This window comes from Aspergillus lentulus (assembly GCF_001445615.1).
Source record: "Aspergillus lentulus DNA, contig: Alt08, strain: IFM 54703, whole genome shotgun sequence".
Taxonomy (NCBI): Eukaryota; Fungi; Ascomycota; class Eurotiomycetes; order Eurotiales; family Aspergillaceae; genus Aspergillus; species Aspergillus lentulus.
The window spans coordinates 4190816-4218319 of NW_028322118.1; the positions used below are offsets into that span (position 1 = coordinate 4190816).

A 27504-nucleotide genomic window follows, 5' to 3' on the forward strand; every position below is an offset into this window, starting at 1 on the left:
CCTGACCCATGGGCGCTCAGTACGACCCAGGTTTATCCCCTCAGTGCTTCTACTTCGCCGCTGGAAGCTCCAAAAGATGGAAATCTTTATCTATTTCCATACTGTGATGAAGGGACGTCTCTTGCGATGGCGCCCTACTCCAGACCGGACCATGCAGAAATTCCATTGGGATACGCTCGTGCGACTGAAAGTTCGTCGGACTGGGTTCATGGAGTAGAGGGCGACGGTCGCAATGGCCCGGATTCTCAGATCTACCTTACGCCTTCACCAGCCGCTGAACACTTTCCACAACAGTCTGAGACTATGCATACCACACCGTCTCCTGAAACAAGGTCAGCTACGTCTTCGCATGTCAATCGGGAGAGAACAGAAGTTGAGAGAGAAATCGAGCGCAATGACGCAGAAAAGAATTCACTTCCAGATGACAGTGGCCCCACAGACCTTCCCTATTCTCATTTAATCGCGGAAGCTCTGAAGACCGCTCCTGACAGGAAGCGTACACTTCAAGAGATCTACAGCTGGTTCGAGCAAAATACAAGCAAAGGGAGAGATCAACGCTCAAAGGGATGGCAGAACAGTATCCGGCACAATCTCTCAATGAATGCGGTATGTAATCCCACAGATCTCCATGGTTTACCTTTTCTTTGTTTTGATCTCTGTTGGAGATGCGTGCTAAGATCTGACATGGCTCGCAGGGGTTTGAAGCCGTGAGGGTAGAATCTCCCAATGGTAAAAAGGCCGTGAACTACTGGCGCCTCACGGACGAGGCATACAGGAAAGGCATCCAGTCGACTACCCGGTACAGGAAGCAAGCGAATCATAAGAGGCCTTTGGGCTCGGATCCGCCGGCTCCCCAGCGCCAACGATCTGGGGCCAAAGGAGGGAAGGCGAACAAGATTGCAGCCAAGTATCGCGGCCAGATGTTTTTGACGACAGGAGACCAGCAGGACGCTGCACAAAGGGAACGACTGTATCTGCATCCCGCCCCTCTGCAGCTGCAGCAGCAGCTACCGTCACAGATGGTGAATCGCCCTCCGTACCTTCGCGCAGCTACTTCTGTGGCGACAGTGTCACCAACCCGTGCGTCCGGTCCGGCCACGCTGATGCATCGACCGTCAGCGGAACAGTACAATTTGGGTAGCGTTATTGGCTGCACGGAGGCCCCCTCCCTGTACCCCTATGTTCTATGACATGGCGGGGCCTAGCGACGAGTATTGTTTTGCATATGAAAGCGGGATTGGAGGTTGCTGTGGAGTCTATTCGCTCCCCATTGATTACCAACAGTTAATAATGATGGCTGGTGGACCGGCCCGGAACCCTCATCAGATCTTCATCTCAGTGTATGACAATTTCTGGAGTATTGAGAGGAAAGAGTGGGCCGCAGTCAAACAGATTTTCGAGACACCAGGGCTAGTGCTCTGATAATTGACTTGCATAAACTAAACTTGTACTGTAGCTGATTATTTTCAGTCCCAGCCAGCATTTGTTCATGAATTCATGTCGATGCTTTTTGCTTTTTGCTCATCTCTTTTCATTTTTGGCTTAGTAACAGCAAAAAAAGTTCCTGGCGGGGCGTCGAAGATTTTGTATTTGTTACGTCCTTGTCTTATTACCTCTCCAGACTGATTTGATTTGTCTCTCTATTTAACGTCGATCATGTGGACATAGTTGCAGACTCTGACGCGACGATGATGGTGATGATAATGATAGGGTAATGCCAGTTCCGAACAGACTCTCAGCATCCATGTCAGTTTGTCGTAGGACTCGCGTCATTGAGGACGGAGGATGCTGCCCGATGCCCTCCGTACTCCGTATAGATCGTTCATCTACACGAGTCAGAACACAAAAACATGCCGACATAATACATGCAGATAGGACGAGGCAGAAACGATCCGAAACGATCCATTCGGCGGAAGATTCAGCCGACCTCGAGCTCATTTTTCAGCCAGACAGTCGGGGACTGGTGGTGTTTCTGCCTTGTGATTACCTACGCAAGGCATCTCGTTGATTATGACAGGGAGCTAAGGCGGCGTCTTCAAGGGTGTGTGCATGTTGTATGTATGGTGTATGTGGAATGTGTAAGTAAAGGTCCCTGGGGCGGTGGTGTCGATTGACAGTTGGACGATCCCTCATTACGCCGGAGACAGACGAGACGAGAAGAGACTGCGTTGTCATCTTGTTCGTCTGATCGAAGCGACATGGAGAGCTGGCGAGTCATCTCTCCAGAAAACCGAATATCTCCAGCGCGCTAGATGACCCTAATGCTCTAAGCACCTACCATTGGCGTTTTAGCGCAGAAAATTAAACTCTGCTAGAAGGCTATCAAAAGTACCATACAAATGCCTAACCGACAGGTATCCAGAGAGAGAGAGAGATAGAGTCTACATATGTTAGATGTTAGGAGTCTGCCGTCTCATGTATGTAAATGCTGTCAGCCTGTCACATCCGATCCGAACTGGGATGTAGCTCCTTACTCTCACTATCTCAGTCGACTTCGTGGATGTCAATCTGCCACTGTAATGCAGCCAAGCCTAATGGCGCGCAATGACAGCGCCAGACGGAGTGGCCGCTGTGGATTCTGTGTGGCTCAGGACTTGATTCGACGGGTTTCATTTCTCGTGTGCTCTGTTATTCGATGGTTCGAGTACAATGTCCGTTTTTCTTCTGGCGTGGATTGTACCGGATAAAGGAGGTTGAGATGAGCATCCACGTCAGATCCCTGGCGTGGGTCGCTGATCAAGGTCATTAACATCTGACAATGAGAATCAAGGTCTCAGGTATGATGACACGCTCCTCCTCAAGTAATTACAGTATCCCTCTACTTATCTGTGAGTTGGACTGCTTTTTCCTGCAGGAACTTGCGACATGGACTCCACTGTCAAACTCAGCAAAGTGAATCGATCCATATGTCCATGAGTAATCACTTACTTCATGCTTTCAAAGCTTTAAAGAAAAGCCAAAAGAACATTGTCTATAAAAATAGCGGCCCGCTCCGGACTCTAAGCTACCTGGACGTAGTCTAAGGGGCCGAGTTACAGCCCTAGCCCAGCCATTGTCCTACAACTACAGAAACGGATAATGATCAAAACGCCGCTTTCTCATCACCCTTCTGTTGGCTGGCTGCATACTCCGTATGGTGATCGACTCTTAATTGCTTGATGACTTCTACTTCTCCATGAACTAGCATCATGGCTTAGCGCCATGATCGGAGATCCAAGGTGAAAAGAGTAAAGGAGACCGCTGTCTTCGTCTCTTTCTTTGTTGTGCATCATGTGGTTTATTATTGTTTTCCCTGCTTTACGTTACTGGGGCTTATGGGATATTCCTCATGGTGCATGATGTTCATCAAAGAATAGAACATGATTCCACTTCGGACTAGCCCGTTGCCTTCACAATTATGACCGGGTTGCCTGAATTCCCTTTCCGCCTGTCCTCACCGGATCTTAAACGCCCGGGGTTGTCACAGCAGGGATTCATTTCCGAAATAGCAGACCCCGTATCAGCCTCTAGACTAGGTTATATTCGGTGCGTAGTTATTTCTCACCCCTTTTGCAGTTGCAGAGAATTGTTGCTAATGTTTACAGGTCAATCGGGGACGCAACCCCATTTCCGCCATCCCCCGAGCATATGACCTTCTTTCTACATCCTGCACGGGGATCTGCTTATGTGGATGCTATTATAGATCCCTCGGGGCATCAGCAGGCATGTATAGCTGGTTTCAACCATCACCAGTCCGGTTGACGACCGGTCTCGTACCCAAGACAAGGTTCTCACGAGAATCGCGGGTACCTGGAGCGCGAGAAGAAGGGGCTGATAGCTGAGTGACATCCACACCGTTTCCATAGGAAGCCTACAGCAGTGTAATCTGTACAGCAATGTGCATATGTGTCTGAGACGAAAAGGTATACATGTGTGATCTTTCCATGGCTGGTTACATAATTGACAGGTGACATTCCTCTGTCGATCAGCCTTCAGTGACAGAACTCTATCTGCTGTTAGAGTACTACGGAGTAGGTCCCACGGACGGCGGACTTACAGCACAGCTTCTTTTTTCTGTCCGAAATAAATCCTTAGAAATGCCGATTAGTGGAGGCGTAAAGCCTCAAACGATAGATGCATGACTGAGACTCATGCTGACGGGGCTCCAGCCAGATCCCCCAAGATCTACACCACAGCAGTCGATTTCACAACCGTGGAACACCTTGTTAGACCCTCAGCTATGTACTAGCTCGCTGCATGCCGTCCTAATAACCGACCAGGATTCACCCGGTCTCGGTAACTGAGGACACTTTGATGTGGATAAAAAAGGGATATTGCCAAAAATACATCGACGGGATTTGTTTAGTGATGGATTCAAGGATGCATGTATATGTACGATATGATCCACATCCCGTATATAGTTTCATATTCTTACGGATTGATAGGATGAAAAAGAGCAATCTACCAGGTTGATAGTTGCCTTGCCGAATTGTGATAGTAATGGGTAGACTTGTATTATTGATCACGAGGAGGGAGCTCCGACATCGACATCATTCTTCCATCTGTGCGCTCTCTGAGAAGGGTATTGTTACTTCTGCCGTGAAGAATCTGGTCCTTCCTTTCGCGTTTTGCCGATGTAGCACGGCGGTACTCCTAGTACATGTACGGGCAGCCACCCTCTTCTGGAAATATATTATCGTGCCCGACTCTCGTTTCCACACACCTATGCTTTTTCTAAATGTCATTGCTGTGTAAATTTAATTTTTTTTTCAGACAATATTCAATATTTTGACTGGGTCCATGAAGTCTTCTTCTCCTTTGAGTAGAAATTGCAAGTACGTTGCATCTTGCTCCAGCATACTTTTCAACAGCAATTGATGCCTGACGATTCAGGCTCCACCACATCGGAAGACGCTGGCAACCTGCCATGACTATTCAAGCATGACCATCGAAAATCTTATCTGAACCCTGAACAGATGACTTGAGAGTCGTAAGGTAAAGGAAACGGTTTCTTAATGACCAACGAGTAATCGCAACTACGTTATATTCAAACGAGGTCGGCCTGCAGAAGTGGAAAGCTACGAATCCGGACAGAGTGAAATGGTTCTCTGATGAGCGTGATCATTATTTCATCGCTGGATCTCTCGTGTATTCCCTCTGGACAGATCAACACAGTGACAGGGAGAGCTGATAACTCATGGTGAAAATGAAATTTCATTGATAGCCACGACCATACAAGGTTCGCATGCTAGCCGTGTCTGTTCATCTTTTATCTCTAAGAGAACCGTACTCGGCTGGATTTTTCCATATCATTCGCTTCCCACTTTAAAAAAGACCAACACCGAGAACAAAACGTAATCCGTTTAGCGCTTGCCAGCGGCCTTCTCCTGAGACTCCTTGAGGACCTTCTTGACGATCTTCTGCTCCTCAATCAGGAAAGCACGGACGATACGGTCCTTGACGCAACCGGCGCAGCGAGAACCACCGTAGGCACGGCTGACGGTCTTCTTGGGCCGGGAGATCTGGGAGTATTCACGGGGGCGGAGGGCGGGAATCTAAGCATTGTAATCAGTGATCCTGCTCATCTTCCTATCAATTGGCAAGAGGCAATCAAATGTGCGCTTTCCGTTCCCGAACTTGTCCTCTCGTGACTCGACAGTACGACGATCGAAGGACACCCAAAAAAGCGCACAGAAGACCACTTCCTAGCCAGAATTTCACTCGGGAGCACTCACGCCGGGGAGCTTGATGCCGCAGTCACCGCACTTGGGAGCAGTGCCCTTCTTCTTGATGTGGAGGTAACGGAGCTCGCCGCCAGGAGTCTTGATGATGCGGACCTTGTTGGACCGCGTGTTGTACCTGTAGAACAAAACCTATCAATATCGTGCTTTCAAGGGCAACCTCGGAACTGTTGTGTCTCGTCGCGCCAAATATCATGCGCTATGTCACTGAATTTAAAGCGAACAACGCCGATGATGAAGGCGACGCAGAGGGCATAGGATTGTGAACTTCTGGGAGGGAATTTCAAACGTACGGGTTCCGTCTCCGCTGTAGGAAAAAAGGGAATCAGCATTTCATCGAAGTAAAAATATATTCCAGTATAAAAACTCACGTATTGCAATCTGTTGTTCGCCATTTTGATTGTCCTTGAACCTCTGAAACGGTGATCAAGAGATTGGCGGCGGCGTCGTCGGTTGTCGTCGTTGTCCTCGTAGAATTCTCAAAGTCATCTGGATTTGTGTGGGTTTCGCTCGGAGCCCTGGAAGGCCGCGCTAGCGCAAATTTGGCGAGCCTGCGCTAACACCAAAATGGACTAGCGTCTTCCCGCGGAGAGCCGCCACCTCTGTTCAAGCTTGCCCATCACCAAGAAAGGAGCCAGAACAGCGTCTTCCATCAACCGTTGTGAGAAGGGGATTGTTCGGGAGTTGGGATTTTCTCTTCGGGGCTATCATTTTATCCTTCCGACGCGAATATATCTTTATAACCATCAGTTTTTGTGAAGTCCCGTCGGTGCTTTCGTCTTGAGTTTGATGATTTTTCTCAACGTGGTTTGACGCGACTTTGCTCCATTATCAGAGTCGGCTTAAGTCGAAAGCGTTTTTCTTTCATTAATCGCCATCACCATGGCGTCGTTGCCTCCTCCCCCTCCCCCCGGATGGGGTGCAGCCCCTCCTTCCATGCCTTTGGCGCCGCCGCCGCCAGGATACCAGCCCCCAGCGGATCCGAATGTCGCAAAGTTTGCTCAGAAGAAGAACGAATGGCTGCGGACGCAGCGCAATCGGTTTGGAGAGAAGAGGAAAGGCGGGTTCGTTGAGACACAGAAGGCGGACATGCCTCCAGAGCACTTGCGGAAGATTGTCAGAGATATCGGCGACGTATCGCAGAAGAAGTTCAGCAATGAGAAGCGCAGCTATCTCGGCGCGCTCAAGTTCATGCCTCACGCCGTGCTGAAGCTGCTGGAGAACATGCCCATGCCTTGGGAATCGGCTCGTGAGGTCAAGGTGCTGTACCATGTGAATGGTTGCCTTACGCTCGTGAACGAGACCCCGAGGGTCATCGAACCGGTTTTCCATGCTCAGTGGGCTACAATGTGGGTGTGTATGCGGCGAGAAAAGAGTGACCGCAGACATTTCAAGCGGATGCGCTTTCCCCCTTTCGATGACGAGGAACCTCCCCTATCTTGGTCAGAGAATATCGAAGACGTCGAGCCCTTGGAGCCGGTCCAGATGGAGCTCGACGAATCCGAAGATGCCCCAGTGTACGAGTGGTTCTACGATCACCGACCGCTACTTGATACCCCCCATGTCAATGGACCAAGCTACAAAAGCTGGAACTTGACTCTTCCCCAGATGGCAACTCTCTACCGGTTAAGTCATCAGTTACTCAGTGATGTGGTCGACCAGAATTACTTTCACATGTTTGATCTCAACAGTTTCCTTACGGCAAAGGCATTGAATGTTGCCATCCCAGGTGGCCCACGGTTTGAGCCTTTGTACAAGGACATCGACCCCAATGACGAGGATTTCAGTGAATTCAATGCGATCGACCGCATCATCTTCCGAGCACCCATTCGGACGGAGTACAGAGTCGCTTTCCCTTTCTTATATAACACTCTGCCGAGAAGCGTGAAAGTTTCCTGGTATTCTCATCCTCAAGTCGTCTACGTCCGAGCTGACCCTAACCTTCCTGCTTTCTACTTCGACCCTGTCATTAATCCCATCTCGTCGCGCTCTGTCGCCCCCAAGAACATTACAGTCAGCCATGAGGATGAGATCTTTGGGCCCGGAAACAATGAGGACGATCTTTTTGAACTCCCACCGGAGGTGAAGCCCTTCTTCGCTGACGAGGAACTGTACACACCTGATACTGCCTCAGCCATCGCACTGTGGTGGGCTCCTCATCCGTTCAATAAGAGATCAGGGAAGATGGTGCGCGCGCAGGACGTGCCACTCGTCAAACAGTGGTACCTGGAGCATTGCCCCCAGGGCCAGCCCGTGAAGGTCCGAGTGTCGTATCAGAAGCTTCTCAAGACGTATGTGCTCAATGAGTTGCACAAGAAGAAGCCCAAGGCCCAGAACAAGCAAAATCTGTTGAAGACTCTGAAATCTACCAAGTTCTTCCAGCAGACGACAATCGACTGGGTTGAAGCTGGTCTCCAGGTTTGCCGCCAAGGTTTCAACATGCTCAACCTCTTGATTCACCGGAAGAACCTGACTTATCTGCATCTCGACTACAACTTCAATTTGAAGCCTGTTAAGACATTGACCACTAAGGAGCGAAAGAAGTCCCGCTTCGGTAACGCTTTTCACTTGATGCGTGAGATTCTGCGCCTTACGAAGTTAATCGTCGATGCGCAAGTTCAATACCGTCTGGGTAACATCGATGCTTTTCAATTGGCCGATGGCATTCTGTACGCTTTCAACCATGTTGGGCAATTGACTGGTATGTATCGTTACAAGTACAAGTTGATGCATCAAATCCGTTCCTGCAAGGACCTGAAGCATTTGATCTACTACCGGTTCAACTCTGGCCCTGTGGGCAAAGGTCCTGGTTGCGGTTTTTGGGCCCCTGCTTGGCGTGTTTGGCTGTTTTTCATGCGCGGTATCATTCCTCTTCTTGAGAGATGGCTTGGAAACTTGCTTTCTCGTCAGTTTGAGGGTCGTCATAGCAAGGGGGTTGCAAAGACAGTTACCAAGCAGCGTGTCGAGTCGCACTTCGATCTTGAACTGCGAGCTTCTGTCATGGCGGATCTGATGGACATGATGCCTGAAGGTATCAAACAGAACAAAGTCAACACAGTTCTGCAGCATCTGTCTGAAGCTTGGCGATGCTGGAAGAGTAATATTCCCTGGAAGGTACCGGGGCTCCCAGCACCTATCGAGAATATTATCTTGCGATATGTGAAGAGCAAGGCCGATTGGTGGATATCTGTCGCACACTATAATCGTGAACGTATCCGCCGCGGTGCCACCGTGGATAAGACTGTTGCCAAGAAGAATCTTGGTCGACTAACTCGACTTTGGCTCAAGGCCGAGCAGGAGAGACAGCACAATTACTTGAAGGATGGTCCTTACGTATCTTCGGAAGAAGCGGTGGCGATTTACACAACCATGGTGCACTGGCTCGAGTCTCGCAAGTTCTCACCCATTCCGTTCCCGAGTGTCTCCTACAAGCATGACACCAAGATTCTTATTCTCGCCCTCGAGCGCCTCCGCGAGGCCTACTCTGTGAAGGGTAGACTGAACCAGAGCCAGCGAGAAGAACTTGCTCTCATTGAACAGGCATACGACTCTCCTGGAACCACGCTGGCCCGGATCAAGAGATTCCTGCTCACTCAGAGAGCGTTCAAGGAAGTTGGAATCGATATGAACGACAACTACAACAATATCAACCCTGTCTATGATGTCGAGCCGATCGAGAAGATCACGGACGCCTACCTGGACCAATACCTTTGGTATCAGGCAGAGCAGCGCCATCTCTTCCCAGCTTGGATTAAACCTTCGGATTCTGAAGTCCCTCCGCTGCTGACCTACAAGTGGGCCCAGGGAATCAATAATTTGTCCAACGTCTGGGAAACTGCCGATGGCGAGACGAATGTCATGATCGAAACGGAGTTATCCAAGGTCTATGAGAAGATTGATCTTACTCTTTTGAATCGTCTGCTACGTTTGATCATGGATCACAATTTGGCTGATTACATCACTTCGAAGAACAATGTGCAGCTGAGCTACAAGGATATGAACCATACCAACAGCTACGGATTGATCAGGGGTCTGCAGTTCTCTGGTTTCGTCTTCCAGTATTATGGTCTTATGATTGATCTGCTGCTCCTTGGTTTGCAAAGAGCCAGTGAGATGGCAGGTCCGCCGCAGAGTCCCAACGACTTCTTGCAATTCAGAGACCGTGCCACTGAGGCAAGACATCCCATTCGTTTGTACACTCGCTATGTCGACAAGATCTGGGTATTCTTCAGATTCACCGCCGACGAGTCTAGGGATCTTATTCAGCGCTTCCTTACAGAGAACCCTGATCCTAACTTCGAGAACGTTATTGGATATAAGAACAAGAAGTGCTGGCCGCGTGATTGCCGTATGCGCCTAATGCGACACGATGTTAACCTTGGTCGCGCTGCCTTCTGGGATTTGAAGAACCGTCTGCCGCGGTCAATTACGACGATTGAATGGGATGATACCTTTGCTAGCGTGTACAGCAAGGACAACCCGAACCTACTGTTCTCCATGTGTGGATTTGAGGTCCGTATTCTGCCAAAGATTCGCAATCAGAATGAGGAGTTCTCGGTCAAGGACAGTGTGTGGTCTCTGGTAGACAACGCCACCAAGGAGCGCACAGCCCATGCTTTCTTGCAAGTAACGGAGGAGGACATCCAGAAATTCAACAACCGAATCCGGCAAATCCTCATGTCCTCGGGGTCAACCACTTTCACCAAGATTGCCAACAAGTGGAACACCGCTCTTATCGCGCTCTTTACGTACTATCGTGAAGCTGCTGTCTCCACCGTCAATCTCTTGGACACGATTGTCAAATGTGAGACCAAGATTCAGACTCGCGTTAAGATTGGTCTGAACTCCAAGATGCCCTCGCGTTTCCCTCCTGCGGTCTTCTACACGCCAAAGGAATTGGGTGGTCTGGGCATGATTTCGGGTTCTCATATTTTGATTCCCGCCAGTGACAAGCGGTGGTCGAAGCAGACAGACACCGGCATTACTCACTTCCGAGCGGGTATGTCACATGACGAGGAGACCCTCATTCCTAACATCTTCCGATACATCATTCCATGGGAGGCCGAATTCATCGACTCTCAGCGAGTCTGGATGGAATACTCTCAGAAGCGGATGGAAGCTCAGCAGCAGAATCGCCGCCTGACTTTGGAGGACTTGGAAGATAGCTGGGATCGCGGTCTCCCTCGTATCAACACTCTTTTCCAAAAGGATCGAAGCACACTCAGCTTCGATAAAGGTTTCCGTCTCAGAGCTGAGTTCAAGCAGTACCAGCTGATGAAGAGCAATCCATTCTGGTGGACAAGTCAACGTCATGACGGTAAACTCTGGAACTTGAACGCTTACCGCACAGATGTCATCCAAGCACTTGGTGGTGTTGAGACTATTCTCGAGCACACCTTGTTCAAGGCCACTGCTTTTCCATCTTGGGAGGGTCTCTTCTGGGAGAGAGCAAGTGGATTTGAAGAGTTGGACCACCCTCCTTCTTTTATATTGTTAACATTTTGCTAACGAATATTTCAGGTCGATGAAGTTTAAGAAGCTTACCAATGCTCAGCGTTCTGGTTTGAACCAGATTCCTAACCGTCGATTCACCCTATGGTGGTCCCCAACCATCAACCGTGCCAACGTCTATGTCGGTTTCCAGGTGCAACTTGATCTTACAGGTATCTTTTTGCACGGCAAGATCCCTACTTTGAAAATTTCCTTGATTCAGATCTTCCGTGCGCACTTGTGGCAGAAAATCCACGAGTCCGTTGTCATGGACTTGTGCCAGGTGTTTGATCAGGAACTCGAGCAGCTGGGCATCGAAGCTGTCCAGAAGGAGACTATCCACCCACGTAAGTCTTACAAGATGAACAGTTCGTGCGCAGACATCCTACTCTTCGCAACAAACAAGTGGAACGTGACTAGACCTTCCATTTTGTTCGACACCAAAGACGTCTACGAGCCGACCACGACCAACAAGTTCTGGCTTGATGTGCAGTTGAGATACGGCGACTACGATTCTCACGATATCGAGAGATATGTTCGCGCCAAGTACCTCGACTACACTACTGATAGCATGAGTATCTATCCTTCCGCCACTGGTCTCATGATCGGCATTGATCTTGCATACAACCTCTACTCGGCGTACGGACAGTACTTCCCGGGCCTGAAGACTCTGATCCAGCAGGCGATGGCCAAGATCATGAAGGCAAACCCTGCCTTGTATGTACTAAGAGAGCGTATTAGAAAGGGTCTGCAGTTGTATGCGTCTGAAAGCAACCAGGAGTTCCTCAACTCTCAGAATTACTCCGAGCTGTTCAGTCCGCAGATTCAACTGTTCATTGACGACACTAATGTCTACCGTGTCACTATTCACAAGACCTTCGAAGGCAACTTGACCACAAAGCCCATCAACGGTGCCATCTTCATCTTCAACCCTCGGACTGGTCAATTGTTTCTGAAGATTATTCACACTAGTGTTTGGGCTGGTCAGAAGCGTCTTGGCCAATTGGCGAAGTGGAAGACAGCCGAAGAAGTTGCAGCACTCATTCGGTCTCTTCCTGTGGAAGAACAGCCTAAGCAGCTCATTGTCACTCGGAAAGGTCTTCTGGATCCCCTTGAAGTCCATCTGCTCGACTTCCCCAACATCTCCATCCGTGCCTCTGAGCTCCAGCTGCCGTTCCAGGCTGCCATGAAGGTTGAGAAGCTGGCAGATATGATTCTGCGGGCAACCGAACCACAAATGGTACTCTTTAACCTCTACGATGAATGGCTCAAGTCCATCTCTCCGTATACCGCCTTCTCTCGACTGATTCTTATTCTGCGAGCCCTGCACGTCAATATCGACAAGGCCAAGATCATCTTGAGACCCGATAAGACGGTAATTACACAGGAGCATCACATCTGGCCTACGCTATCGGACGAGGATTGGATCAAGGTTGAAGTCCAACTTCGTGACCTGATTCTGAACGATTATGGAAAGAAGAACAACGTGAACGTGCAGAGTTTGACGAGCAGCGAAGTCCGAGACATTATTCTTGGTATGGAGATTAGTGCGCCGTCACTTCAGCGGCAGCAGGCCGCAGAAATTGAGAAGCAGCAGGAGGAAGCGAAACAGCTCACAGCTGTCACGACGAAGACGCAGAATGTTCGCGGTGAAGAAATCATCGTCACGACCACGTCCCAGTACGAACAGCAGTCGTTTGCTTCGAAGACCGAATGGCGTACACGGGCAATTGCGACATCGAATCTTCGCACGAGAGCCAATAATATCTACATTTCGTCAGATGATGTTTCCGAGGAAGGATACACTTATGTCATGCCCAAGAACATCCTTCGTCGCTTCATCACCATTGCCGATCTTCGAGTGCAGGTTGCTGGGTATCTCTATGGTAGCTCTCCTCCCGATAACGACCAAGTGAAGGAGATTCGAACCATCGTCATGATTCCGCAAGTTGGAAATACTCGAGATGTTCAGTTGCCTCAACAGTTGCCACAGCATGAGTATCTGAACGGGCTTGAGCCTCTCGGTATCATCCACACGATCTCTGGCAACGAGCCACATTACATGACTGCTATGGATGTGACTCAGCATGCGCGGTTGATGAATGCTCACCCCTCGTGGGACAAGAAGACCGTCACTATGACAGTGTCATTCACCCCTGGAGCTGTTTCCCTTGCAGCATGGGGGCTGACGCCCCAGGGTTACAAGTGGGGAGCTGAGAACAAAGACACCACATCTGACCAACCACAAGGGTTCTCGACCAGCATGGGTCAGAAATGCCAACTGCTGCTCAGCGACAAGATTCGTGGATACTTCCTGGTCCCTGATGATAACGTGTGGAACTATAGCTTCATGGGAAGCTCTTTCGGCAGCGTCGAAAAGCGACCTGTCTATGTCAAGATTGATACACCTTTGAGATTTTATGACGACCAACATCGTCCTTTGCACTTCCAGAACTTTGCTGAACTCGAGGACATTTGGGTTGATCGTTCCGATAATTTCGCTTAAAGCAAGTCTGGTGTTGGATTCCCTTTTACTCTTTCTATATTGTCTTATTGTCCCTGATCTCTAGGCGTTTTTCCCTTCCTGCAATCCTTCACAAGCATGACCGAAGTGCTTGCTTTCTCCATTGATCTGTTTTTCTAGGGCGACATAATTTGAGCCACGGCCAGAAAAGCGAGGAACGATCATCTTTATGCGATGCAGACTACAACTTGAAATGGATACCGGGGCCTTGTATGTATGTACAGTAGTTAGTACAATGATCAGTTGTTTGATTAATATTCTATTGTCCATATGCTCTGAGACTTGATTCGTTCTGTCGAGTTCAATGTTTGCTTGGTTCTTCCTAAGCAGTGCGACTATTCTCCATAGTTGGATTAAAGACTAGCATCCTTTCCTTTTTTAAAATTAATACGGGGCTTAGAAGGATTGGTAAACTGGATAGTGCAGTCTAGTGCAGACAGACTCGAGACTGGGCTGGGCTGGAAGCATCTTTAATTGGGAGATGATTTGATTGTTTGACAATGGCTTCAGATCATCCCACCAACAGGACCCACGCTACGTCGACAATGACAACCACCTCTTCCTGACTATCTGTCTTTCTACCCAGCAGACTAGTTACGAAGCAACTCAGTCATTTCCCAACCTCTCAGATTCCTGCTGTTCCATTCTGGCTCAGTCTTTTCGAAGGCACTAATGCCATTCTTTCCGGTTGGCTCCGGTGTAGGCCTCAATCTCTCCTAAGCCTTGGGGACAGAGCAACCTCAATTTTCCTTTTTCTTGGCCAACCATTAGCGGCTTCTTTTGCGAGAGCGAAAATTCGTTTCACCATTGCCTCAAGGACTTTAGAACCAAAGTCAAAATCCATGCGGGCCCAACAATGTTACAGTAGTGAGATGCGGGTGGAAATCATCGATCGCAAAGCATGGCCGAAGATTGCGATCATATCCACCAGCGTACGCTATGACAGATTCTAATCAACTGACGGGTCTAGCTTAATTCGCATACGGATTGCCCGTCAAACAAACCACGTTGACGGTGATCTCGACGGATTTAGATAAAGCTCATGAGAACGACGGTTGACGTCCCTCGACGAGTCACAACTCGCAAGTCAACGAACGTACACGGACCACAAGCCTTCTCGGAAACTAGGCAATTGAAATCCGACCGTTAGTCGGGGAGGGCTTACCCTTCTCATCCAAGTGGTATTTTCTGATTTCTAAGAAACTGAGCGGAATAAACTCGGGAGCAGCTCCATCGACGGTCTTTTGACGGTCTCGAACTTATGCTGCAGGGGACTCGGGTATCCCGTTGTTAGTTTGTGACAACCGTTCCGGCGAAAAAGGAAAAAGGAAAGAAAAAAGAAGAAAAGAAAAAGGAAAATCCATCCAAAGCGAAGCAGGGAAACTGTCGATGAAAATGAAACAAAGGGAACTTTGGGTGGGTACACTTTCAGGTCACAAACACTAGCCTGCGTGAGATACTACATCTCTCCTGCTTGACAGCATTACCTCTTACTCTATCACAGATTCGGAGCCTGGCATTCGCAGCTTGATTTCGTGACATTACCCCGAGGTCCCACACCGTTTTTTGAGACCTACAGGATCTATAGACCGGGATCGTTCTCTTATACTCGAGTCAGAACGCTAGGCTGGAACTGCCCGGCAGGGCCACGGCCCACCAAACACCAGCCATGAGCTAGCTAGCATCCTTGCGCTAGTAGTCCTGATACTCTTGTCACCCCCCTCTTACCTCGTGGGAATTTCGCCGGTTGCTCCTATGTGCTCAGCGCATTTCTCGTTTATTGGCCTGTCATCAAGTGGAGTCTCTGCCACACAAAGTACCACCCTGTCTTGTCTCGACGGTCAACCAGGGGCGTTGGCTATTTCAGCCTAACTAGTCTACGACATGTCGGTATCTAAAAGCGAATCCCTTTAACCCGACGTCCAGCATCCTGCTCATCATCTTTCGTATCCAATAGGTGAGCATTAGTTTATCCTAGCCCAGCCCTGGTATAAGTGGGCTTGACTGTCTCCGCTCCTGTTGATCCTGTAGACATACATGCATGGTGACAGAGAAGATAAAAATGACACTCTGTGAGACTCTCTTTGTCTAGCGCAGTGTTTCAAGCTTAGTTGTTGCTGTCGGTTTGCTTCCCGCCTTCTTGACCTTTCCGGAACCTGCCATACTTTGGCAGTCATCGGGCAGCCTGGCAAGGAGCAAATAACCTCTCAGAGTCTTAAATTGCCTTGTTCGAGCACAGTCGTCATTGTATGCCTTAGGTCCCATCTGCAGCTAGGTAAGCTTGACTGGAGACGCAGATCCGTCGAATGGGCGATTTTCTTGCCTTGTGCCGATTCTGTGATGTATGAACTCCGCCTCTCTTCTACCATCTGATTACCCTTTTCATTCTAGAACTTTTCTGTGTCTTCGCGTCCATTACTCTGTATTGTTGGCCGGCATAAAGAGACCGCGGCCTATTACCGAACAGGGTGTGCGCCTTATGAGAGATTTATCTGAGCCTGTCTCGGTCTTTGTAATTTCCTTTTTCTCTTCTTTTATCTCCGTGTCCTTGCACCTTCAGTAACGACGAGGGCCTCGAAAATTCCATTTCCACATCTAATCTCCCCTGATACCAATTGAGCTCTGTGTCTGAGCTGTCCGTTGCCTCGATCCGGTAAAGCTGACCCATCGCAACCAGTGCGTTGACGACCGAGATTAAAACATTCCACTTCAGAGACCCAACTGGCCAACGTACCCTGGTAAGAGGAAGCTGTTTCCATTTGCCAAGTTCACCCCAAGTAAGCTATAGCCTGGACCTTCATCAGAAACAGAAGGGCCTAAATGGCCCTTCCTGCCCCTGGACATTTCTCGACTCGAGATGCATCACACGCTTCTATTCGCGCCCCCAGCTCATCATCATCTGAATATATCCCATCATATTGACCAGTGGGACAGTCAGCGCGTATCAACGCGTATCAACGCGTACCACATCGCTGGCGACCAGCCAGGGTAGGACTGGTTTACTCGAGAGTCTCACTGTCGTTGTGCATGGCGGAATCATCTCGTGTCGCTGCTCCTCGCATTAGCTAACGTTCGCATCGCAATCTCTGACATAAACGAAGCGTTCCACCTTGTCGCAATACCCAGTCACCGATCATCATCTATACAGTCAGATCTCGTTCGAAGCTTTAATAAAGATCGAATAGCCTGCCGGGGCTTCGGAGCCCTAGCAGAGCCGATGTATGTCTGTGACGCTGGCGGATCCGTACCGAGATTATGCTCTTGATTATGCCCAACATGCTAAACCGGACGGGCATGAGAACGCACTCGCCTACCAAACGCAGCATTCGCATCTTCAACGTCATAAAGAGGCCAACCCTCCGTTCCCGCAGGGGAGCCCACACAGCACGGCATACGAGCAACATCATGCAAGCACGACCGTTCTCCCAGCCGCAAACCCTGACATTTCCCAGTCCGTTGTTCTCACACCAGCGCACATGCTCCCTAGACAGCTTCCGATGCAGTACACTCCTGCCACCTTCGAGATCCCACCAGTTCAACGCGGCAAGAAGCGACCCCATTCCGAGGCGGAAGGCGAGGGTGACTACGGGGACCACGGAGTTCGCCCGCGCTTGTCAGCGCTTTCCACGCAGGCATCTACAGAGACGGCACAATCCCCAGGGATGCTCTTTTCTGTCCAAGGCGATTCTTCACAGCAACAAGCACACCATCAACAGCAACAGCAACAGCAACCGCCACAACAACACCACCATCACCATCACCATCATCAACCGGTGCCGAGCCATGGATTCGGGCCACCTGAGTCAATGGCGCTGCCCCAACAACATCACCACCATCGTCTACCCCCGCAGGCATCGCTTCAATCTGCAGAGCGGCAGGGCATGAATGTGGAAACGTCTCCTATACCTTCTGGTCTACCAAGCGTGGTGGGCCAACCAGGCATGCCTGATCCAGCTCCCAGGCCACGAGGCCCGAAACTTAAATTTACGCAAGAGGAGGACGCCTTACTGGTTGAGTTGAAAGAGAACAAGAACCTGACGTGGAAGCAAATAGCTGATTTCTTTCCCGGTCGAACGAGTGGCACGCTGCAAGTTCGTTATTGTACCAAGCTGAAGGCCAAGGATGTGACATGGACCGATGAGATGGTAAGCATTACTTTATGGGAGCGTTCATTCAACTTACCAAAGGAACCATTGACGTACTAACTCATGCCTGTCTAGGTTCAACGACTACAGCGCGCGATACAAGAGTACGAGAATGATCGATGGCGAATAATCGCAGGGAAGGTTGGCAATGGCTTTACTCCAGCAGCTTGTCGAGAAAAGGCGTCTCAGCTGTGACAAATGCTTTGGAAGGATATCATATAGGATACACGAAGACGGGAATGGTCAGTGATGCGTGGGATTTCCTACTTCTCCTTTCTTGAATTTCTCTTTTCCCGTACGTGACGGATGGACGGAGAGAAGCCATGGCTGGCTATGGAAAGATGCTTATACAACATTGTGTATATATCTGTATTATAGGGACTAGAACACGCGATGCCATCATGGAGAATTATTTAGCCCTAAGCCCTAAATAGACTACCGGAATGGGAAGGAATGCTATACAGGTATTTGTGCCGTACCGTAGAAGCTCTGCAGCCAATCAGTTAGGTCTGCTGAGTAAGACGCAGCGCACCACTCGGGAGGTTTGGGCGGCTCTCAAGTCAGGTGCTCTAGTCGTCAGCGGGCCGAAACGGCTTCAAACTCACCTCGAACCTCCAAACTCCCTCTCCACCAACCCTCCTTTCTCCCCTCGTCCAGCCGCGATACCATCAATTGCCCAGGACAATGTTCCTCCAGCGCACAGCTTTCGCCCTTGCAAGGCGCGCCCCTGTCAGAGCCATTGCTGCTCGTCCTTTTTCCTCCTCCGTCGTCCGCTGTACGTGAATCCAATGAATGGCCAGCACCACTTCTATGACACCATCGTCCCTTGCGTGACCCAATTGAGTCTGCACTAGGCAATGGATGACATTTGTCGACAATGCTGCATGGTACTCTGGCTAATATTGGACTTTTTATGTTTTAGGCCAAAAGAAGTATGAGGTGAAGAAGGAGGGCAAGATTCTTCCTTTTGAAGGTTGGTGATAAGATGATCCGTCCGGTCCCCTATCATGCAACGTTATGAGAATGCCGAGAATATTCACCAGTGTTTCTGTCGAGAGCTACTATTTTGTGCTATGCAACGTGTCGCTGGGCTCGTTCCCAGTCTCGTCCTTGCATTTTCGTCATACTGAATCCTGTTGACTTTCCCTCGGCTATAACACCCGCTGTGAACAAGGCATTGTGCTGACACACTATGATTACTTTGCAGATATCAAGGGTGAAGAAGACCTCATTCCTCCGGGTGCTAAGCCCGGTACCGTCCCCACGGACGTTGAGCAGGCCACCGGTCTTGAGCGTCTGGAACTTATCGGAAAGATGCAGGGCATTGACATCTTCGATATGAGACCCCTCGATGCTTCCAGAAAGGGTATGCGGATCTCCTTGCATGAAATGAGGCGTGGGAGCAGCGTGTCGCGCGTTTGAATCGAGGCTAATGAAGCTTGCGTCTTAAGGAACTCTTGACAACCCCATCATTGTCAAGAGCGCTGGTGATGAGCAGTACGCCGGTTGCACTGGATACCCCGCAGACTCTCACCACACCGTCTGGCTGACGGTAAGCATTGCACGCGTTGTGGCTCTGTGGCACCAAACTGCGCAGATGGCTAAATCATATCTTCTCTCACCATAGGTATCTCGTGATCGTCCTATCGAGCGCTGCGCCGAGTGTGGTAATGTCGTCAAGCTGGAGTATGTTGGACCTGAGGAGGACCCCCATGCTCGTAAGTTCCCTTCACTTGTCTCATATCGCTGCTTGCCTTCTATTTCTCGGTTGTTTTTCGGCTTCTCACATATCTATTCGTAGACGAGCATCACAGCCACCACCCCCCTCACGAGGAGCCCAAGACTTTCGCCGACTACGTCAAGCCTGAGTACTGGTACCGGTAAATATTCCATGCTACGAATATTGAGCGATTGTCCTGTGGCCTGTTACTCCACGGAAAAGATTTAGGAGAAAAGAACGGACGATAAGCTGCGAAAGTCAAAATAGCTAGTATTCCCACCTCGGGCCTTTTTGACCGTTTATTGTCGCGCGTCTAAGGCGGTTGTATCTTCACTGTTGACCCCTCCCTGTGAATTTTTTTTTGTAGAATATAGTCGAAGTTGATTGAAAGGAGTGATGGTGTTCTTTTTGTGTCGATTTTCTCTTCTTCCTAGCTCTACTACTTTACTGTAGATTGTCTTCCATGATAGACTTTGTCAAACCGCCAAGTCTATGCAATATTTGAGAAAGAAGTGACACATGCTGACATGCAACCACGGCTGGATGGCATGACATGGCCTAGTACGAATTATGGAGTATGGCCTGATCTACGGGAATACCGGGGAACCGGAAGTACACCGAGACCCCGTGCCTTCGTTTGTGGCTAGGTCTTTGACTGCAAATGCCAGCCAAGTGTGCGATCGAGGTGAATTAGGCATCAGCAATTTAATAGGTACAGGTTTCAGTGACCGAACGAATCAATAACCAAAACTTATCAATGGCATTATTGCTATGGAATAGACGTGTATGCATTAGGAATCCAACAACGAACTTTTCAATATTATTCCCACCTTGAAACCTTCTCCTTGGCCATTACTCTTGTTAAAGTCGTATATGTCCATTTGTTCGGCCGTGACAATGTTTTGTCGTAGCTCAAGTACTCAGTCACCGGGAACTCACCGTTTGAGCCAGCGGAGTTCAAAGTACCGTAAGGGAGGGTAGACGAGGCCGGCCCACGTGAATCCCACATAGTTGCCCATCTATAGAAAGTCAGGAGGGATTTACAGGCAAGAGAACGATGATAGCACTTACATCTGCACCATATTCCCCGACCAACTTGGCAAGCGGTCCAATGTACCACAGCTGCGCCATGCAGAGGACTGCACCGGCCCAGCCCACCAGGAATGCAATGAAGGCTGCAATGCCCACGGGCAACTTGGACGGATCGTTCCAGGCGTACCAGTTGTACCCGCTGCGCAAGCGGAAGATGAACCGCTCTTCGAGAATGATGGCGATCCAGATCGCGACCCAGTATCCCATAAGTGCGAGGAAGTTGGTGAAGATCTCGGACAGGTGGCTCCGCCCCGCCAGCGCGCAGACGATGTAGATGACTACGCCAATGGTGTTCCAAATAGCGCGAGGGACCTTCTCCGCGTACCGGCCCAGGATTTGGAAGTCGACGCCGGCGGAGTATGTCGGCGCAACGGTGTTGGCGATCAGCCCGAGGGCGACGACTACGGAGCAGAACTTGCCGAATCCGTGCAGAGGGCCGAACCCTTCGACGATGAGGGCGCCTGCACCCTTTGCGTATGCCGCGCTGTATTCTATGTGGGATTGGATACCGGAGGCGAGCCCAATACCGGCGAGGAAGGCCAGGGTGAAGGAGACCATCAGGCCGGACAAGGATAGTGAGAAGATGGCCAACTTGGAGGTTCCTTCTGGATAATAGACGAAAAAGTCTGCCGCTAGGGGAGCATAGGTGATGGCAGCACTCACGCAAATCGAAAAGAACGATAGCCTGATGGTGTCAGACGCGAACAAAGTCTTTTCGCCATATATAAACAAAGACCCTAAAAGCTTACCGGTTCCCAATGATTGTGCGAGCATCTCCGATCGATGGCGTCGACAGGTCATATTTCGTGGAGGAGACGCCGAACAAGATGCAGACGACAATCAACTGAGGAAGGAAGGCGTAGCTGGATACGTTCAGTCTTTGTCTGTACAACTCTCTCAAGGTTCACATACCGCTCATAGTAATGGAAGGCATCAATGCCAAAGGTGGCAACGACCCAACTTATCAGAGCTATAATCACGATACCTTCGTCTTCTTAATAGAAGGACAAGCATTAATAAGTGACAAGTTACTCACCAACGGCAACTGACAAATTCCCATTTGGTGAGACAGCGGACAAGATTTGGCCTCCAACTACACAGTCAATGAGGCAATACCCGAGCATCTGGATCAAGTTCAAGATCACTACGATCTTGCTGGGCCACCATCCCATTGCATAACGGCCGAAAGCCTGTATAACTGTCAGAGAAATCTGGCTATCGCACAGAAAACCTTTAGCGAGACGAGAACATACCATGGTGCGGATTCCAGAGATAGGTCCTCGAGTAGCCATCCACGACGACACTATGGAACCAAGCAATGCACCCAGGACAGCACACAACGCCGAATCAAGGAAGCTGAGCTCATAAACAACAGGGCCCAACATTCCCAGAGTTATGTTGTTTGCTGCCAGATTGATCGAGACCCAGAGCAGGAACGCCTGGGTATAGGAAACCCACGAGAGCTTCTTCATGCGTTCACCCTCATGCACTCGTTCGATTCCGCGAGCCTCGAAGTTATACTCGACTAGCTGTTGTTCGAACCTCCTAAAGTACATGCCCAGGCGGGACGGGATAACGCGGCCATTGGGGCTCTCGCTATGGGTTTCACCATTCTTGTGAGGATGAGGAGTCGGTTGCTCCTCGGAACGGAAGCCCGAAGGCTCCTTTTCGGAGTGCATCCCTAGCGAGGGATTTGCGATTTCAGACGACATGCTGTTACCCTGAGTTAGTATTCAAATACGATTGAAAGGGCTAGAAGCTCAAAGAAGCGCGCATGAGTCCTTTCGCTGGAATTATCCAGATCAAGTTCAACCGTATAATCTCAGAACGACAACAGCGACGCCACATGTACCCAGGGGACCATTGGCGACAATCTGACGATGCGACTAGCGACAACGACCACCGGGCGATATGTGAAACACAACACTGAAGCCGAACACCGGTCATCATGCAGGCAGATTATCTAGATACCTTGATCGATAGACAAAACCAGGCTACTCGTCTTCATGATAGGCTTGAAAGCTATCTGTTGCAGATTTAAGAAGACAGGAGAGTTGTACTGGAATGTTGCGTCCGGTCCCAATGGGTATCGAACCGGTGTGATACTCGGTGACCTGGTAATAGAGGGAGGGAATATCTTTTGAGTCACCGAGTTTTGCTCCGATGAAGGATTGTCTCCACACCTTGATGGAGAGAACTAACTACCGAGCAATATGTGGGGAACTCGATCGTTATGCCAATGAGCGCAAGCCTCTTCCCTCTCTGACAAAATTCGATCGACGCAAGGATGAGTACCACGAGTATGATGAAGAGAAGAAAGAAAAGAAAAAGAACAGAAGAGAGTCAAAGAAACGAGCGGGGATCCGAGGAAGGTTTCTTCCAAGTATCTATTTCCCGCCGCGGGAAACTTTTTTCAGCGTCAAAAACGTTCTTTTTTGGTCTCCGCCCTTCGCGCCTTGGCAAAATCATCTTCAATGGGACTATGGGTCGAAATCTGAAGGGACAAGATGAATAACAGATTAAGTATCAGATAACCGCGACAGGTAGTTATCGTCTCTATCGCTTTTGTCGTGGAAACCTCAAACGCTCAACGATCAGCCCTCGGAGAGCTTGGGCCATCCAAGCCCTACGATGTACATTATCGTCCTGGTAGTGCTAAGTATGATAATATTGTTAAGCAAAGGGGACTGAAACAGGGACGGCTCGATAGGCCCGTGTGGCTCGGGATGTCTTGAGCAATCACATTGATTCTAGCACATGCATCAACTTGGTAGAGAAATGCATATAATCGAAAATGAACAAGTGAAGTCAAGGGCATATAGTGACAGTAGAAGAGCACGGCCGAAAGGAAACCCAACAAAACGAAAGAAAATCGACTTGATAAATGAAAAATGACGAACTCCATGAACCTGTGCCGTTCCTAAACCTTGTTACCGATGCGCTCTGTGCCAACCGAGAAGCACCGAGTTCGATATATAGAGCGCTGCATCATTACCCTGCATGAAAATCGTCACGTCGTTGAATGTCATATCACAATCAAAGATTCTTGAAATGCTCCTTCGCATATTGCTCGCATGCCTGTTTATACATAATGATTTAGGAGTCGGACACCACGTAAGTTGGGGGAAGAGGAAGAGGCCACTAACTTTGGCGGGCTTTCCAACCTTCTGTCCGATGACCTTCCACTTGTTGGCCTCGTATTCTTTTATTGCCTCCCGTAGGGCAACAGACTGAATTGTGTCAACCCGCAAAGATCATGCAATAATCGGTCAGGCAGTACCTCTTCTTCCGCGAACTCGGCATAATGCATATCCTGTCACCGATGTAAGTATCATATCCGAGCTCATAAGGGTGAGGACACGCCCAACCTTGTACCAGTGCTTTTTCACACTCCCCTCAGTTCGGGTGGGAAAGGTCTGCAGGGTTCGCAAAGGAGCAAACAATCAGCGAAGCAAGTTCTATCAGGATAAGGTAGACGATCGAGGCGAACCTTGGCAATCTCGCTCCAGCTGCGACCCGCGTCGCGCATCGTCTTGAGTCTCTGTTCTTCCTCCGCCGTCCAGGGCGTATTGGTCCGTCCTTTCTTCTTTGGGGCCGCTTCTGGGGCACTTTGGGGGGTCTGCGTTGCATCTGCCGAAGCAGAAGTGACTGGTGCAGCCATGGCTGCTGCGACACTTAACTGGGGTGAAGCGCGGCGTTTGCGGGAGTTCTGAGGCGCCACCTGAGCAGGAGGTATAGGAATGCCCTCGTAAGCAGGGACTCTCTGGAAAGGATTGATTTGTTGCTGTGTTAGGAGTTGTGGTGGTACGCTGGTGGAGACAGATGTCTTGATGCGCTTGGATGTTGGAGGCGACCTGCTCAAATAGAGAAATGAAGAGAGACTCAAGGTTAGTAAGTGAGACCTGCTCCCTTTCCCGCCATGAGCGGGAACCGTACCAAGAGAAACACGCTTATGGCAAGCACATGTATGTCCCATGTATATGGAGTACATGGAAAGGGAAAGAAGGTCTTCAGCTGCGGCGCAGGACAAGAAAAAGGTCACTTACGACATGTTGGAAGATACGCCGCTGTCCCAGTCACGCTGCGACGATTCATCTGTCAATACACATGCTTAGGAGATTAGCACATCTGCTACTGACAGGAGTTTGTGTAGATTGGCCGTCAAGTCTAGGGAAGTGGGCTCTTTTTGTTACACTAGACGCGGTGATGACACGGGCGCATCCCACAGTGTGGCGGTAGCGCCGCAGAAAAGGAAGGAGGGAAAATGAGCGAAGGGCAGAAAGGAGCGACCGGAGGGTGATACATGCATGCATGCATGTACTGTATGTATGCGAATAAGTCGAAAAAAAAGAGAGTGCTGGGATGGAGTGGGTAGGAAAGTGAGGGTTCAGAGGGGAGAGTAGGCGAGGGAAGGGAAATAGAGAGGGATGTATAAACAGGTTTAGGCACAATCACAGGAGTAGTTCTCTAGCATCTTAGGATACATTGGCTGAAAATAGTACGGACTGACTCGATGTTGTTGACTGGAGTCGACGATGATAAGACACTCTTTGTCAGGACCCGGTGGAGATACAAGAGGGAACGGAGAGGAGTGTGAGATCAGAGTGAGGCTTACTGATCGTCAGAGTTCATTTTATTGGTATCTTTATCTTCAAGAAGAGTAAACGAGGGGAAACATCAGAAGTATTTAACCCGAGCTGAAGAGTGGGTAATGGTAATAGTTGTCAGTAGCAGAGACAAGTTACATTCGGAGGTTGAAGAAGCAGCAGTGGGAGGAGAAGTAGGTAGAGGTAGGCTGACGAAGTGATCGATAAACAAATAGGGGAGAAGGGAGGGAAAGGGAAACAGAAAAAAGGAACTAATAGTAATACTGGGAAGGGAGCAGTAAGAACCAGCAGTTCATCCTTCTCTGTAACAATGCTAGACGCCAGATCCAGTAACCGTCAGCTAATCTAAAAGTACCTTTGAGCTACAGTACCTAGAACCAGGTAGGTAAAGTACGGCAACCAGCTACATTACATACATATCAAAAGTACTCTGTACTTGATGCATTATTCATTGTCATACCTATATATCGAATCACCAGTACACTACGGATAAATCACTACGATTTATCGATGATAGGTAAGAGATAATAGGTACCTCTGGCTAAAGGTCAGCGGAGGGTTGAAGAAAGACTGTGATAGAAAAGACCACGGGAGCATCGAGAACCATCCTCATTCATTCTTCATCATTCATTCCCGCTCAGTCCGAATCCACTTACTTGCTTTTTTGCCCTCGCTTTAGACAGTGCTAACCAATGAACATCAGATGTTGAAAGAGATTATCCTCATGAGACAAGAAACCATCACTTGTGCATTGTGATTGCCTGCATCCCATCAGAGAGCATTTTCGCTCCTAATGTGACGACTCAAACATGGGACAGACTCTCGTACCATGTGAGAAGGGTAAGCAGGATCTGGTACTGTGCTTCATACAGCAAGCCACATTTACTAACTGCAGGGTACGTGGGTTCTCCGACATGTCCAAAGCACGGTAGACGACTTCGTGCTTTGTTCCAGTAGATAAGTTGATACTTGTATAGAAATACTGATCCTTCCTCCATAGCCTCTGTGACCTCATTTGTAGTGCGAATTTCTACTCTTTGCAGAATCAAGGTCAATCACAGCAACAAGGCCAGCTTGATCATCCCTGGGGTAGCAACCACTTAGATTGGTAGGTAACGAAGAAGCCAAGACAAAGAGGAGGGGAAGGTGGCGGGATTTGTCCTGTGCAAGTTGCGATCCTGTAAACTACTAGTAAGAGAGGCGGCAGCTAAATTAGAGAATAGCAGAATGAGGACAAGTGAGGAGCCAGTACCTAATAATATGGCCCAGCTACTTTACCGAGTCTTTTCGTGGGTGACAAAAACTGAAACCAAACCGACGCCAGGATCTCTGGAGATCTTTGTATACCTAGTAGTGTTCTGACGCCTCCCAGAAGCGACCGCGTGGCACGGAGTACGACCTCAGAAATCCAGAACTGCTCACGTTTCTTTGTGTAATTGTATGTATTGCAATACCTTCTCCTCTGCACCGTACCCAAGGTAATCACAGTCCAGCCCTGTACACCGAGTGTCAATGCTCCCTACAAGTGCGGGGTAAGCTGAAGGCCTCAATCAGGCAGAATCCAACCAGTCAGACAATACGAAGCTTGTCCGCTAAGGACAGAAGCTGCCTGCTTTGTCGGTATTTGTTGCAAAATCACGTACATCAGTGAGTTGACCAGTAATATACTACCGCATTGACAGAAGAAGGCGAGATCTGAGGTGGTGAATCTTCCAACTTTGTGCTGATCCTCTCTGGTAACCTGCCAAGTATGACAGAGTTACTGTCGAAGATGACAACTATCTAGTATAAACTAAGGTAGGAGATACCTCAAATGGTTCAGGGTTAAAGAGCTTAAGATAGTATAGTTGGTTTGAGTTAGTGATCACCCAGATAAGCATTATCTCAATTTATCGAGATCCACATAAGGTAAGCACTCATATTTCTCTTCCTATCGACGACCGAGTTATTGGAACTCCATATAAGATGTCTATTCTTCAGGGTAACATTGTAAGCGACTGACCTGCAAAAGAGAAAAGCATGTCGAGCTGAATTGCGAAGCACCGGCATTTTTTCAATCAAGCGCTTGGTGACCGTCCTTATCGCAAAACGAAAAAGAGACCCAGATATACGGCAAGCCCATCAAAAGCATTCTCTAACCTGATACCACTGGCAAACATCTAGTAGCATCAGAGTCTGTTCTAATTTTCTTGCACAAAGCTATGCT

General features: G+C 49.2%; 6 protein-coding genes across 6 annotated transcripts; 4 read left to right on the forward strand and 2 right to left on the reverse strand.

Moving 5' to 3' along the window:
• Window positions 1–126: 126 nt before the first annotated feature.
• On the forward strand, window positions 127–1190 carry ALT_4553 (forkhead box transcription factor; the record flags this gene model as incomplete). Its single annotated transcript, XM_033559056.1, has 2 exons — window positions 127–606; window positions 696–1190. 2 exons carry the CDS (start codon window positions 127–129, stop codon window positions 1188–1190), a joined length of 975 nt encoding a protein of 324 aa, XP_033414947.1.
• Window positions 1191–5342: 4152 nt separating this feature from the next.
• On the reverse strand, window positions 5343–6373 carry ALT_4554 (60S ribosomal eL34 domain-containing protein; the record flags this gene model as incomplete). Its single annotated transcript, XM_033559055.1, has 4 exons — window positions 5343–5534; window positions 5715–5838; window positions 6092–6271; window positions 6321–6373. The coding sequence occupies 4 exons, from the start codon at window positions 6371–6373 to the stop codon at window positions 5343–5345; spliced, it is 549 nt and encodes a 182-aa protein (XP_033414946.1).
• Window positions 6374–6602: 229 nt separating this feature from the next.
• Window positions 6603–13716, forward strand: prp8 (U4/U6-U5 snRNP complex subunit PRP8; the record flags this gene model as incomplete). Its single annotated transcript, XM_033559054.2, has 2 exons — window positions 6603–11185; window positions 11241–13716. The coding sequence occupies 2 exons, from the start codon at window positions 6603–6605 to the stop codon at window positions 13714–13716; spliced, it is 7059 nt and encodes a 2352-aa protein (XP_033414945.2).
• Window positions 13717–16955: 3239 nt separating this feature from the next.
• Window positions 16956–18074, forward strand: ALT_4556 (SANT/Myb-like DNA-binding domain-containing protein; the record flags this gene model as incomplete). The annotated part of the gene is made up of 2 exons (XM_033559053.1): window positions 16956–17879; window positions 17955–18074. 2 exons carry the CDS (start codon window positions 16956–16958, stop codon window positions 18072–18074), a joined length of 1044 nt encoding a protein of 347 aa, XP_033414944.1.
• A 489-nt stretch (window positions 18075–18563) lies between these two features.
• cox5b (cytochrome c oxidase subunit IV) lies at window positions 18564–19763 on the forward strand (the record flags this gene model as incomplete). Its single annotated transcript, XM_033559052.1, has 6 exons — window positions 18564–18654; window positions 18802–18852; window positions 19087–19245; window positions 19331–19431; window positions 19507–19597; window positions 19681–19763. The coding sequence occupies 6 exons, from the start codon at window positions 18564–18566 to the stop codon at window positions 19761–19763; spliced, it is 576 nt and encodes a 191-aa protein (XP_033414943.1).
• Window positions 19764–20534: 771 nt separating this feature from the next.
• Window positions 20535–24742, reverse strand: ALT_4558 (purine-cytosine permease family protein; the record flags this gene model as incomplete). The annotated part of the gene is made up of 10 exons (XM_089599771.1): window positions 20535–20618; window positions 20671–21376; window positions 21441–21554; window positions 21604–21661; window positions 21728–21881; window positions 21945–22412; window positions 23838–23921; window positions 23972–24004; window positions 24182–24545; window positions 24738–24742. The coding sequence occupies 10 exons, from the start codon at window positions 24740–24742 to the stop codon at window positions 20535–20537; spliced, it is 2070 nt and encodes a 689-aa protein (XP_089456109.1).
• Window positions 24743–27504: the final 2762 nt, after the last annotated feature.